This window comes from Uranotaenia lowii, chromosome 2 (assembly GCF_029784155.1).
Source record: "Uranotaenia lowii strain MFRU-FL chromosome 2, ASM2978415v1, whole genome shotgun sequence".
NCBI classification, from domain to species: Eukaryota; Metazoa; Arthropoda; class Insecta; order Diptera; family Culicidae; genus Uranotaenia; species Uranotaenia lowii.
The window spans coordinates 151,475,463-151,488,957 of NC_073692.1; the positions used below are offsets into that span (position 1 = coordinate 151,475,463).

Here is a 13,495-nt window from a genome sequence, read left to right on the forward strand (position 1 = left end):
TTTGACATTCATTTTTACGGCCTTATCAGTGAATGTTATGTTCTCATAGTGAGTTAAGTATGTGATGAAAATGATCCTTCAAATTTCTACCCGTTCATTTATAACACCTGTAATTTTCTTCTAATCTTCTTCTATCCATTTACAATTTTTAAATCTTGAAGTGTTCTCACTATGAGAACATAATATTCACCGATAAGGCCGTGAAAATTACTTTCAATTAAAAAAATAATATAATACACTTTTAGGAGTTTTTATTTTTCTCAGCTGTGAAAAGTTCCAACAGCTTAAACTTTTGAACCTTTCCGGAGGCCGTTCTCGGGAATAGTTCCGTTATCCGTAAATGGCGTGGTACTTTGAAATGAGCAATCTTACCCTGACAGAAGCTCTTCAGTTCGGCCATGTCAAACTTGGCATTATCCATCAGCCGTACATAAGCACAAACCTCCTCACCCAGCCGCTCGTCCGGAACTCCGATACAGTGGGATTCCAAAATGCTTGGGTGGGTGTTGAGAACATCTTCAATTTCTTTGGGGTAAATGTTTTCTCCGCCCCTGATGATCAGTTCTTTTAGGCGGCCAACAACTTTGGCGTAGCCGTTGGGATTCAGTACGAACTGGTCGCCGGTTTTCAACCACCGATCTTCTCCGATGGTTTCTTTCGTTTTATCTGGCTGATTCCAATAGCCCAGCATGTTTACATAACCTCGAATAAGGAGTTCTCCTGGAGTTCCAAAGGGTACTGTTTGTCCTGTTTTATCAACAATCTTTGCTTCGAGATGATCCACCAAAAGGCCAACGGTGTCTAGCATTGATTCGGTTGTATCTCTACGGTCCGAATTGAATATGGAACCGGACATTTCGGTCATCCCGTAACCTGTGCAGACCTTTCTAAGCTTGAAGGCAGCTCCAATATCCTTCAAAAGTTGAGGGGAGCAAGCAGCAGCACCGACAAGGGCCAAATCTACCGGCGGCAGCGACATGTCCGTTTTGCGTAGCTCGTTCATCATATCTACGTACATGGTGGGGGTACCGTAGAGGATTGAGCAGCGATCTTTTTGAATAGCCTCCAGAGAGTCCAGGGAGTTGAAACCTGCCGCCGGAAGAACAATTGAGGTGCCGTAGAATATCGGGCAAACGACTCCGAACGTTAGCCCAAACACGTGAAACATGGGAACCTGCAGACAGATCCGATGATCTCTGGCTCCCATTTCTGCACGCCGGGCCCAGATCTCGGCATTGTTGAGAATGCCAAAGTGCGAAAGGAGCGCCGCCTTTGGCTTACCGGTCGTTCCGGATGTAAACAGCAGATTTGCGCCACTGTCGGGGTCGATCGTTGTTTGAAGCCTCTCGATGTCGGAGATAGAGCCCTGTTGTGGTAAGCTTTGTAGATCGTCGAACGTGATGATGCCCCTGCGAAAAAAGTCAAAAGATGGAAAACTTATGTATCACAATCTTCTAAAATTGTCTTAGCCAGTAATTCTTACGGAGTCTTTTTGCTACTGTTCATAATAACCGTCGAAAGTGACGGTACTCTTGCTGACTTGATTTTTCCGGGACTACAGTTGGGCAGTTCCGGTATCAGTTGCTCGATCATTCCCAGATAGTTTTGGGTCTTGAACCGTTCGATGGTTATCAGGGCTTTGGCTTGAACCAGATTTAGCGCATACTCCAGCTCTGGCAGCTGTGAGGCGGGATTTATGCCGACCTTTTGAAGAAACCAAAATCAAAATACAACCATTATTGCCGAGATTAGAAAGGCTCTCGATTACGTTCGATTTTGGATGCCGTAATATATAGGAAATGAACTGAAGTCTCTGATAAGATTACTACAACTGTTTCGATTGAATCGTTCAACGCATGGGGTTAGCAATCGTAAACAATGATTTTCAATTAATCGAGCGCTATTTGGGGAGAATTAATCAAAACATGAATCGACAACCTTGGAAAAACGGGTTATGACATAAACTAGAAGAAGGATCAACAATTAAAGGATACTTACCGCAATCATTCCTGCCCTGTAAGCACCCAGTAATGTCAGATAATGCTCTGTAACATTTGGGGCAAGAATAGCAACTCGGTCACCTCGCTGCAGACCCAGCTCGAAAAAAGAGGCTGCAATTTTATCAGCCTAGGGATGATCACAAGAAGACAAGAGAGATGTGTTTAAAACATAAGAGCTAACTTAATTTCAACTAAGTCAGTCATTCAGCGCCTAAGTCAGTCAGTCAGTCAGTCAGTCAGTCAGTCAGTCAGTCAGTCAGTCAGTCAGTCAGTCAGTCAGTCAGTCAGTCAGTCAGTCAGTCAGTCAGTCAGTCAGTCAGTCAGTCAGTCAGTCAGTCAGTCAGTCAGTCAGTCAGTCAGTCAGTCAGTCAGTCAGTCAGTCAGTCAGTCAGTCAGTCAGTCAGTCAGTCAGTCAGTCAGTCAGTCAGTCAGTCAGTCAGTCAGTCAGTCAGTCAGTCAGTCAGTCAGTCAGTCAGTCAGTCAGTCAGTCAGTCAGTCAGTCAGTCAGTCAGTCAGTCAGTCAGTCAGTCAGTCAGTCAGTCAGTCAGTCAGTCAGTCAGTCAGTCAGTCAGTCAGTCAGTCAGTCAGTCAGTCAGTCAGTCAGTCAGTCAGTCAGTCAGTCAGTCAGTCAGTCAGTCAGTCAGTCAGTCAGTCAGTCAGTCAGTCAGTCAGTCAGTCAGTCAGTCAGTCAGTCAGTCAGTCAGTCAGTCAGTCAGTCAGTCAGTCAGTCAGTCAGTCAGTCAGTCAGTCAGTCAGTCAGTCAGTCAGTCAGTCAGTCAGTCAGTCAGTCAGTCAGTCAGTCAGTCAGTCAGTCAGTCAGTCAGTCAGTCAGTCAGTCAGTCAGTCAGTCAGTCAGTCAGTCAGTCAGTCAGTCAGTCAGTCAGTCAGTCAGTCAGTCAGTCAGTCAGTCAGTCAGTCAGTCAGTCAGTTAGTCAGTCAGTCAGTCAGTCAGTCAGTCAGTCAGTCAGTCAGTCAGTCAGTCAGTCAGTCAATCAGTCAGTCAGTCAGTCAGTCAGTCAGTCAGTCAGTCAGTCAGTCAGTCAGTCAGTCAGTCAGTCAGTCAGTCAGTCAGTCAGTCAGTCAGTCAGTCAGTCAGTCAGTCAGTCAGTCAGTCAGTCAGTCAGTCAGTCAGTCAGTCAGTCAGTCAGTCAGTCAGTCAGTCAGTCAGTCAGTCAGTCAGTCAGTCAGTCAGTCAGTCAGTCAGTCAGTCAGTCAGTCAGTCAGTCAGTCAGTCAGTCAGTCAGTCAGTCAGTCAGTAATTATGCAACCCAGTTCTAGTTCCATTTTATTTTAAACTCCCTTCTTGAAACTGTCCAAGTCACTTACCTTTTCCAGCACATCGGAGTATGTAAACTTGCGTTCCTCGTGGCGCGATATTAACGCCTCGTTGTTGGGATACTTTTCAGCCGTCAGTCGAATCTGCTGTCCGATCGTTCTATATAGCAACGGTTTCGTGCTAGCTTTATGGTAATAACTCAGATTGGCGTCGTCTTCATGATTGGTGGCTGTTCGATGTACTGACCTTTAGAATTTAAAACGATACCTATTAAATTTTTCATAAGCTTTTGGGCGGTGTTTTGAAGAACAAATATTTAATAGCAGATGGCAAAAAGTTTTAATTAACATAAACATTGTTGCTCTGTTTTTGGTAAGTCCATCACTGATACCAATTTCAATGTAGGTGAATGTGAGTTGGTTAATTTCACATATCTACATTCTCGATGAACTCGAATTCGCTGATTTATGACCATTTGAAATAAGAAATATTGATACCAAAAACATACAAATATCATAATATTATGCTATTTATGGTTAAAAATGCATTGAAAAAAGTCACTTTCTGACGTCTTCAACTCAACGCGTGCCGTAGTAAAGTCCATCGTTGATTGATGGATTCCAATCTGGATTTCTGGACGCACGCAAGGATTGATAAGATCCATCGATTGTTACCTGCTTTGACTGGCTACCGTGAAATTTCCCGGTGCTAATCTTTTCGAATAACCTATCGCCGACGACGTCTGCGGCAAGCATTTCCTGATTGTGGCGTTCAACATTTGCGCGGTTGAATTAAATCTATTAACTTATGAATGGTAAACGGTTATTATTGAGGAGAGCCTTCAATATACGATACTTCTTGCACTGGACGACCGAGTCGAACTGATCGAAAAGCTCAATCGGGACGATTATATTATTGACCAGCACAATAATGAAGCATGAAGTATAGGTACTTTATCAACAAAATGCTCGTTTGGCAAGTTCTGTTCAGGAGGATAGAGAACCCTTTTGAAGGGTAAACAAACAATATGATCAGTCAATACACTCTTTTTACATCGATGATATTTCGAAAGATAACAACCATTGAAATTTTTACATCTCTTAAAAAAATCGTGATATTTTTTAAAGGACTTTTTAGCGCTTTTAAGAAAATTTTTTTTCTTCATAAAACAGAATACGCATGTGTAGGCATTATGCGCCTTTCAATAGGCAAAAGGAAGAAATAACCATGACAATAAGGACACTAAAGCACGGGTGTAGATTATTGTAGTTGTTTATTAATTAAATTTGCTATATTTGTTAGAATAATAATTACTGTTACCGTAACCTGGGGTACGATTGATCACTTTTTTATATTTTTCGATATTTTTTTCTGTTAAGGTGAATGTGGCATGTTTCATATTTTTAAAACCAGTACTGGAATCCTATGAACGTAAAACATGGTTCCAGAAATTTATTAGACTACTTTAAATTTGGCCTAAAAATCGATTTCGTCTATGTTTAGAATTTGATGCTTTAGGGCAGGGTTACCATACTCTGAAGCACCAAAAAGAGTACATCTATATTCTTTCCCCAAAAGACTTCGGAGGAACGTTATTTCATCAAAAACTGAGATATTTAAAGTCATTCAACTAACGCCAATTTTCTGGAAGATGTGGAACTTATAAGATATTTAAAAAAAATCCTTAGAATATTCTTTTACCATTGAAAATTCTTTTACCATTGAAAAAGTCAGGGGTTGAAAATTCTTAGCTGGATAAGGCTGGAACAAATATCAATTTCTTCTTTTGTCACCCCCCCCTCGAAATTTTCAAAAACCCGAAGGGGGAAATAAATAAAGTTTGAAGTATTTAATGTAAATTTCGAAAAAAAATTCAAGAATCCAAAAGATTACAAGACGAAAAAAAACAAAATTTGGAAGATGGAAGTTATTCCACCTTTTGTATTCTTGATTTTATTGAATTTTTCGATAAAATATTACATGTTTTTTAGGTTTTGTGCAATGATATCCTATGCAACTGTGTTGCATACAAGCTTTCGTGCAATTTATTCCAATTTATTTGTTTTTCGCATTATTTTTTATTGTCCCCCCCCCCTCGCGATGTTCCAACTCCGAGTGACAAAAGAAGGATTTGAAATTTGTTCCGGCCTAATTCGAAGGGATAGTAATGTTTGGTGTTAAGCTGATAAACCTCACCAAACATAATAAAATACTGCATTAGGTACTAAAAGAGGTTAATTATATCGCGCATGTTTACTTTTAACTAAACTCTATTTTAGATTTGTGAATTTTTTATTTGTGCATTTGTCATTAAAGCAAGTTTCTTTTGTGCATATTGATTACAGATTGGTAGTTTGTTGCATACTTGTAGGCGCTTATCGCGCTCTCTGTTTATTACGACTTATAGATGCCTTCATGAAAAAAAGGATATTTTTTAAGTAAATTGTAGAAAGTTGTTTTTCTTCGGAGATTCTTGTATAAGATGTGGAAAACTAACTCCATAAATTGTAAGAAATAAGTACTTTTCTATTATAATGTCTTTCAAAAAAAAAAGGACATTTCGTAAAATTACAGAAAAAGGAAGAGTTCACGCATTTCTCGATCGAAAAAGAGAACATGTTGACGTCTTTAACGAGTTTTCTCGATCACAAAGGGTGCAAAACACGACACTTTCACAATATTTACAAATGCTAGTTTTTCAATTGCTAATGCAGTTCGGAACAAACTCAAATGATATCAAATTAATCATAAAGCTCTACAAAATTGAACCCAACACTTTCAGTGGTTCAAAGATACTAAATTTCTAACTTTTGGTCCAGTGAATTCTGCGATATACTATGCTGAATTTCAGTGTTTCTTGGTTTATATTTCTTCCCGGTCCAAAAGAAGACAACATCGCGGTCCTTAAGGCGTTTAGGTCGAACAACAATTAAATTCGAAACATGGTCAATGATGCTGAATAAAATAAGGGGCTACATTTATAAACATTACTTATAAAATTTTAACTACAAAAAAATGAAATTTTGCCAAAAATTTACCTCAAAATACAACAAAAACCACACCACAACTAACATTTACTAAGGACAAAAGTTGAACTCTCACATAAATCAACCTGCTGCTTCTAAAAGCTTTGATTTTATGAGGAAGGGGGTTTATTTACGAGACTTCGAGAAAATAGATATTACAAGATTTTGAAATATACATTATTATTTACAATTGAAATTTAGAAATTACAAACCAAGTTTTTTTCCAATTTGAAACTTAACTTATAAATTTATAAACGTAAAAAAAGTTTTGAGGTATTTTAACTTTAGACTTAATTATTGATAATTATCTGGAAAAATTCATGATGGTCAAAGTTACCCCGGTGATCAATCATACTACGTTGTATAAAGCACAAAGAGCATTCATCACTTCTTAATTGCACAGCCGTTGGGTCTAGCAAGGTACATCTAACGGAAAAAAGCCATTTTGTGGTTTGAGTTTCTAAAAACACGCCTCAAGTTTATGAAAATTGATGATTATCGCTAAGATCATAACGTTTTGCGCCTGGCAAGTAGACAAAAAGTTCTAATTCAACCATTTTAAAATTCGATTCTTATGTTCGTTCCGTAAACAAATAGGTACCTACCGTTTCGATATTTAAAAAAAGGCCGAGTTTCATTTTGAAATTTGTGTACGGGAAAACTGTACAAGACGCACCAGTTAAGCATAAACGCTATTTTACAGCGATAGCTATAATCTAAGAACCAAATTGAAAGTTTGATACGATTCAAGGATCAGATTTACGTCTTATCAAAAAGAAATAATATGATAAAACGACGATTTTGATTATATTTTTGTTTTTTTTAACGAATAGTCACCGTTGATTATTATTTTTATGAAAGTTTAATGGCATTGCGGTGAACTTGATACTATGAAAATTCTTGATAGAAGAATTAAAGATTGAAATTAAATGACGGATAGACAAAGCAGATGCTTAATAGAAGAAAATTGAAAGATGTTGAAAATGAGCCAAGAGCATATTTTATGGAAAGCTTCAAAGGTGCGTTCTAGACCCTTTGTCCCACATCAATTGAATGGCTGAGAGAAGTAATAGCGAGAGGCGCAATTACGTTCACCCATACATCCAACCCGATGGATTGGTAAAGCACGTGCTTCCCAATCGGACAAAAAGTCTAGACCGCATGGCTCTGGTGAAGCTTCCCTTTTGCTGAACCAGTTCAAGCGATGTGTTATTGGTTGTTTCGGATTCCGTTTTTATCGGCAGCGCTACTTATTGTTTTCACGCAAGTACCGTAAACGTCCCTACTTTTGCCAACTATTTAATTTTTTGAACTGTATTTCGAAATATTTACCCCTTATATAAACCCCCCAAAGCCAAATGATTTTATTCTTTTTAACGAATAGTCACCGTTGATTATTATTTTTATGAAAGTTTAATGGCATTGCGGTGAACTTGATACTATGAAAATTCTTGATAGAAGAATTAAAGATTGAAATTAAATGACGGATAGACAATTTAATTTCAATCTTTAATTCTTCTATCAAGAATTTTCATAGTATCAAGTTCACCGCAATGCCATTAAACTTTCATAAAAATAATAATCAACGGTGACTATTCGTTAAAAAGAATAAAATCATTTGGCTTTGGGGGGTTTATATAAGGGGTAAATATTTCGAAATACAGTTCAAAAAATTAAATAGTTGGCAAAAGTAGGGACGTTTACGGTACTTGCGTGAAAACAATAAGTAGCGCTGCCGATAAAAACGGAATCCGAAACAACCAATAACACATCGCTTGAACTGGTTCAGCAAAAGGGAAGCTTCACCAGAGCCATGCGGTCTAGACTTTTTGTCCGATTGGGAAGCACGTGCTTTACCAATCCATCGGGTTGGATGTATGGGTGAACGTAATTGCGCCTCTCGCTATTACTTCTCTCAGCCATTCAATTGATGTGGGACAAAGGGTCTAGAACGCACCTTTGAAGCTTTCCATAAAATATGCTCTTGGCTCATTTTCAACATCTTTCAATTTTCTTCTATTAAGCATCCGCTTTGTCTATCCGTCATTTAATTTCAATCTTTAATTCTTCTATCAAGAATTTTCATAGTATCAAGTTCACCGCAATGCCATTAAACTTTCATAAAAATAATAATCAACGGTGACTATTCGTTAAAAAGAATAAAATCATTTGGCTTTGGGGGGTTTATATAAGGGGTAAATATTTCGAAATACAGTTCAAAAAATTAAATAGTTGGCAAAAGTAGGGACGTTTACGGTACTTGCGTGAAAACAATAAGTAGCGCTGCCGATAAAAACGGAATCCGAAACAACCAATAACACATCGCTTGAACTGGTTCAGCAAAAGGGAAGCTTCACCAGAGCCATGCGGTCTAGACTTTTTGTCCGATTGGGAAGCACGTGCTTTACCAATCCATCGGGTTGGATGTATGGGTGAACGTAATTGCGCCTCTCGCTATTACTTCTCTCAGCCATTCAATTGATGTGGGACAAAGGGTCTAGAACGCACCTTTGAAGCTTTCCATAAAATATGCTCTTGGCTCATTTTCAACATCTTTCAATTTTCTTCTATTAAGCATCTGCTTTGTCTATCCGTCATTTAATTTCAATCTTTAATTCTTCTATCAAGAATTTTCATAGTATCAAGTTCACCGCAATGCCATTAAACTTTCATAAAAAAGATTATATTTTTGTTAAAAAATAAAAACAGCCAGAATAAACAAACCGCGGGGTGGAATCCCCAAAACTAGTGGACAGAACGCACCATACCGAAAGGGTGGTGAGAAATGGAACAATATTAAACGGTATGTAATCATTGAAATTAAAAATGTTTAATTACATGTTCATCGAATTTTTGTAAACTAAACATACTTTGACAAAAAATCATTTATTTTTGCTAAATTTATCGAAAATTTACGGCGTATTCGTAAACTGATTTTTTGGGTGATGCATCGATTTGTTTGGTAGATGTCAAATCACCTTCCAATGCTTTTGCATACAGTTTGTTTAATTTACGAACGCCAGCATGGATAGAAAAAATCATTTCGATAGAACAAATCAATTTACGAACACGCCGTTAATATCCTTATAGTTACAACGCCTTCAGGTAGGCAACAAAATTCAATTTCTTATAGACGCTAAGAAATGCCAGGTGTCCTGAATTTTCAGGATTTATCCTGATTTTCGAGAGATCGTCCTGATTTTTGAAATTGTCCTGATTTATCCTGATTTTTGAAAAATGGTCTTTAAAATGTACTGAACTGACCTGGTTTAAAAAAATCTAAATTGTAATTGAATTGATAGTTAAATTACACTAGTTTACAAAATTTTAAAAAAATTGTGAACTTGATTAACTGACCAACATTTTTAATGTAAAATCGGGCGCTGAATCCAAAAATGAAATTTAAAAAAATCTCAGTAGAACCGTTTTTGAGTTATGCTCCAAATATGAAATTTCGAAAAAATTAAAAAAGTGCTTGTACTTAGACTAAAATATCTCGGACGGCATAACAGTAATTTGAAATCCCTCTTTTGCATATTGAAGGTGAATAAGTTTTCTATCTATCATCTGAACTCTGTTTTTGCGTTTGGCCAACAATATTGCTGATATTAGTGACTTTATGAGAAAAAAAAATAATAAAAAACGCATTTTTTAGAGAAAATTTTGTTTCAACGAAAGTTTTAGACTGGATGGTAGCTTTTAAAAAATCTGATTTTCTTTTGCGCCTAAATGTCAATTTAAAACAAAGATTTCAAGTGGTTATTTATCAAAATCGGTTGAAAATTGAAGAAGTTATGGCTTTTTTACCATAACTGAAATTTTTGGAGTTTTTAATAATTTAACGAACCGCAGTGCACTTATCCTAGTATAGGAAGAATGAAACATGATAAATCACACTCGCTCCAAGTCAAAATTATTTATTAGCTTACCAGAAGGTCACATGCCTAGTTTCAGGAAGATCTGACCATAGGTAGGGGTTGCTTAAGTCTCAAACGTGAATAAAATTTGAGGTATTTTGCCCGGAAGGAACGAAAAATACTGGTTGTTCATCAATAACTTTTTTCATCACTAGCTGATTGTTTTTTATGGTTGATTTTCTTAAATCCTAAGTTGAGACAAATATTTCACCCGAAGACTGTAACTCGATTAAATTTGAAACAGAATAGTTATTGCGGTTCAAAGGCCGCAAATTTTGTCCAACACGCAATGAGTACTTTTTACTCATTGCTTTTTATACGACAATTTTCGACCAAAATACAATCTTTGAACCGCAATAACTTTTCTGTTTCAAATCCAATCGAGTTACAGTATTCGGGTGAAATATTTGTCTCAACTTAGGATTTAATAAAATCAACCATAAAAAACAATCAGCTAGTGATGAAAAAAGTTATTGATGAACAACCAGTATTTTTCGTTCCTTCCGGGCAAAATACCTCAAATTTTATTCACGTTTGAGACTTAAGCAACCCCTACCTATGGTCAGATCTTCCTGAAACTAGGCATGTGACCTTCTGGTAAGCTAATAAATAATTTTGACTTGGAGCGAGTGTGATTTATCATGTTTCATTCTTCCTATACTATGATAAGTGCACTGCGGTTCGTTAAATTATTAAAAACTCCAAAAATTTCAGTTATGGTAAAGAAGCCATAACTTCTTCAATTTTCAACCGATTTTGATAAATAACCACTTGAAATCTTTGTTTTAAATTGACATTCAGGCGCAAAAGAAAATCAGATTTTTTAAATGCTACCATCCAGTCTAAAACTTTCGTTGAAACAAAATTTTCTCTAAAAAATGCGTTTTTTATTATTTTTTTTCTCATAAAGTCACTAATATCAGCAATATTGTTGGCCAAACGCAAAAACAGAGTTCAGATGATCGATAGAAAACTTATTCACCTTCAATATGCAAAAGAGGGATTTCAAATTACTGTTATGCCGTCCGAGATATTTAAATCTAAGTACAAGAACTTTTTTATTTTTTTCGAAATTTCATATATGGAGCATAACTCAAAAACGGTTCTACTGAGATTTTTTTGAACTTCATTTTTGGATTCAGCGCCCGATTTCACATTGGAAATGACCTTCAGTTTATTGAGTTCAAAAATGCTGTAAACTAGTGTTATCATTATATCTAGTGAACCTTCATATAAGAGAAGCGACATCTGATCCCTCTTAAAATAAATTATGTGGCAACATCGCCGAAATCTTGGACAAAAAAGTCCCCAGCACTGTTTTCTGGCTCAATGTTCAAACTCTAAAGTGAACGCTCCTTCAATCCAACAAAACAACATTGAACTCGATGCCCGAAGGATCGCGATAAACGGTATGAATGACTTGAATTTCGTTAATAATTAGTTAGTTTTCTAACTAGGAACACGATTCACCAAAGCATTGAAAAAAATTGCACCTAATCATAAATTCATATGACCAGCTTAAAAATTATCTGTTTGAACTATAACAACAATCACAATACCTTCCTTGGTTGAGTTTTCAATAAGAAAAGTAAAAGCTCTGCGAAAAAATGCTCGGATCGATTGGAATCGATTTTGACAGTTCTTTTGCTCGATTGGAACCAAGATTCTGCTCACTTGAGTTGCAAAAATTAAGGCGTCTGCAGTGCTTTTTTTTTTTTTTTTTTTTTTTTTTTTCCGGGAATTTAACACCACGGTCATTCTTCCCAACGTCTGCAGTGCTTGTATTTCTCCTTTATTTATGCAATCTAAGTTAAAATTGTGGTGTCCTGAAAATCCTGATGTTTTCTTCGTGGAATCCCGATTTTCGTAAAAATCACCTGGCATCCGCCAATGATAATACAAGTCTGGGGTGTCAGGTGAATTTGTAAAAAATCAGAAAACCACAAAGAAAAAAAGAATTAGGATTTTGCAGGACACTGTAGGGAATAAGGCTTGTATAAATAGATTAAACAAAAGGTTTACACTGAAAGATTGGCAACACGGTAAACAGGAAATGAGAGAGCACAGAGAAATAACCGGTCGGTCGGTTCTTAATTCATGGAAAAAAAATATGCAGCTCTGCTTGGATTGCATAAATAAAAGCGAAATACACGAGTTGATGACTCCTTTATTCATGCAACAGAAGTGAGCAGCTCCTTGGTTGGCCTGCAGTTTATATCAAAACACCATTTTCTGAACCGAAAGTTAACATCGGTTAAATGAGTTTTTTTTAATTCAGATTTGTTCGAAGTTCACATTGATCAATAACTTACTCTATTATAATTGAGATGTTTTTTTTTTTTTGAAAATTAAGACAAATCAGGACCTTTTAAAGATGATTTTTAAAAATCAGAACAATTCGAAAACTTTTGAAAAATCAGGACGGTTTCTCTAAAGTCTTGACAAACACGCTCATATTTTTTCAACCATTAATGGTTTTTCTTGAACCATTTTTTGAGATTTTCAAAAGAACTGCGATAATTGTTGTTTTTTAACCGTGAAGTATGGTTCAATTTCAAGCATGACGGAAGTTCTGACAAAAAATTTCGAAAATGGTTAAATTTCAACCGTAAAATCAATGAAAAAACAGTAGCCATCTTTGGACGCGCGTTTAACTTGTTTATTTTTTTCCGCTGTGTGTCGAATCGACTGAATATTAGTACATTTTTCCATTCAAAGAGGACGAAACATCTTCCAATTTCCCGTTGTGCTGGACCACAGGCTGTTTCATAGGATCCGGATCAGGAGCTTATAGTAAAAGATTTGCAGGAGCAAACCACAGCTGTATAAACGTTAGCTGTTCGGGAAGTGAATTCCAATAGTGAAGGTTGCCGAAACACCGGGACGAGATACGGAATCGGACACTAACAATTTCCTGTTTTCCTTTTTATTGCAGTAATGAGAAGAGGAGCACTTCCACTTGCCCAGCGAATCTGTCAGATTCTTAAAGCTGCAAGTAGAAACAAAACACTACGGGCTACAGGATCGGGTGCTGCGCGCTCATTGGGAATGAAACACCAGCGCTTAATCCGGAAATGGTGTTCGAAGAGGTTAACAAACGAAATCAAAGCGCAACAATTCCTCTCAGTTGGTGAAAATAGTTTGAGTATCTTTATTGCCAACATCCAACAGTGGAAATGCCGGTTAGGTTAAGAACAATTTTTTTCTTGTATATTTGGATGTTCATATATTCGTAATATATTGTGAAATAAAAGCTTTTTAGAACAACCACGAAAT

The 13,495-nt window shown here is 36.8% G+C and overlaps 1 protein-coding gene and 1 long non-coding RNA gene across 2 annotated transcripts; one reads left to right on the forward strand and one right to left on the reverse strand.

Moving 5' to 3' along the window:
* Window positions 1-219: 219 nt before the first annotated feature.
* Window positions 220-4,134, reverse strand: LOC129746814 (medium-chain acyl-CoA ligase ACSF2, mitochondrial-like). Its single transcript, XM_055740699.1, has 5 exons — window positions 3,951-4,134; window positions 3,327-3,522; window positions 1,999-2,127; window positions 1,484-1,704; window positions 220-1,409 (listed from the first exon to the last, which is right to left on the reverse strand). Exons 1-5 carry the CDS (start codon window positions 4,052-4,054, stop codon window positions 242-244), a joined length of 1,818 nt encoding a protein of 605 aa, XP_055596674.1. The 5' UTR covers window positions 4,055-4,134; the 3' UTR covers window positions 220-241.
* Window positions 4,135-12,767: 8,633 nt separating this feature from the next.
* Window positions 12,768-13,494, forward strand: LOC129749249 (uncharacterized). Its single transcript, XR_008737977.1, has 2 exons — window positions 12,768-13,085; window positions 13,155-13,494. It is a non-coding gene; the product is annotated as an uncharacterized LOC129749249 (long non-coding RNA).
* The last annotated feature ends 1 nt before the right edge of the window (window position 13,495 follows it).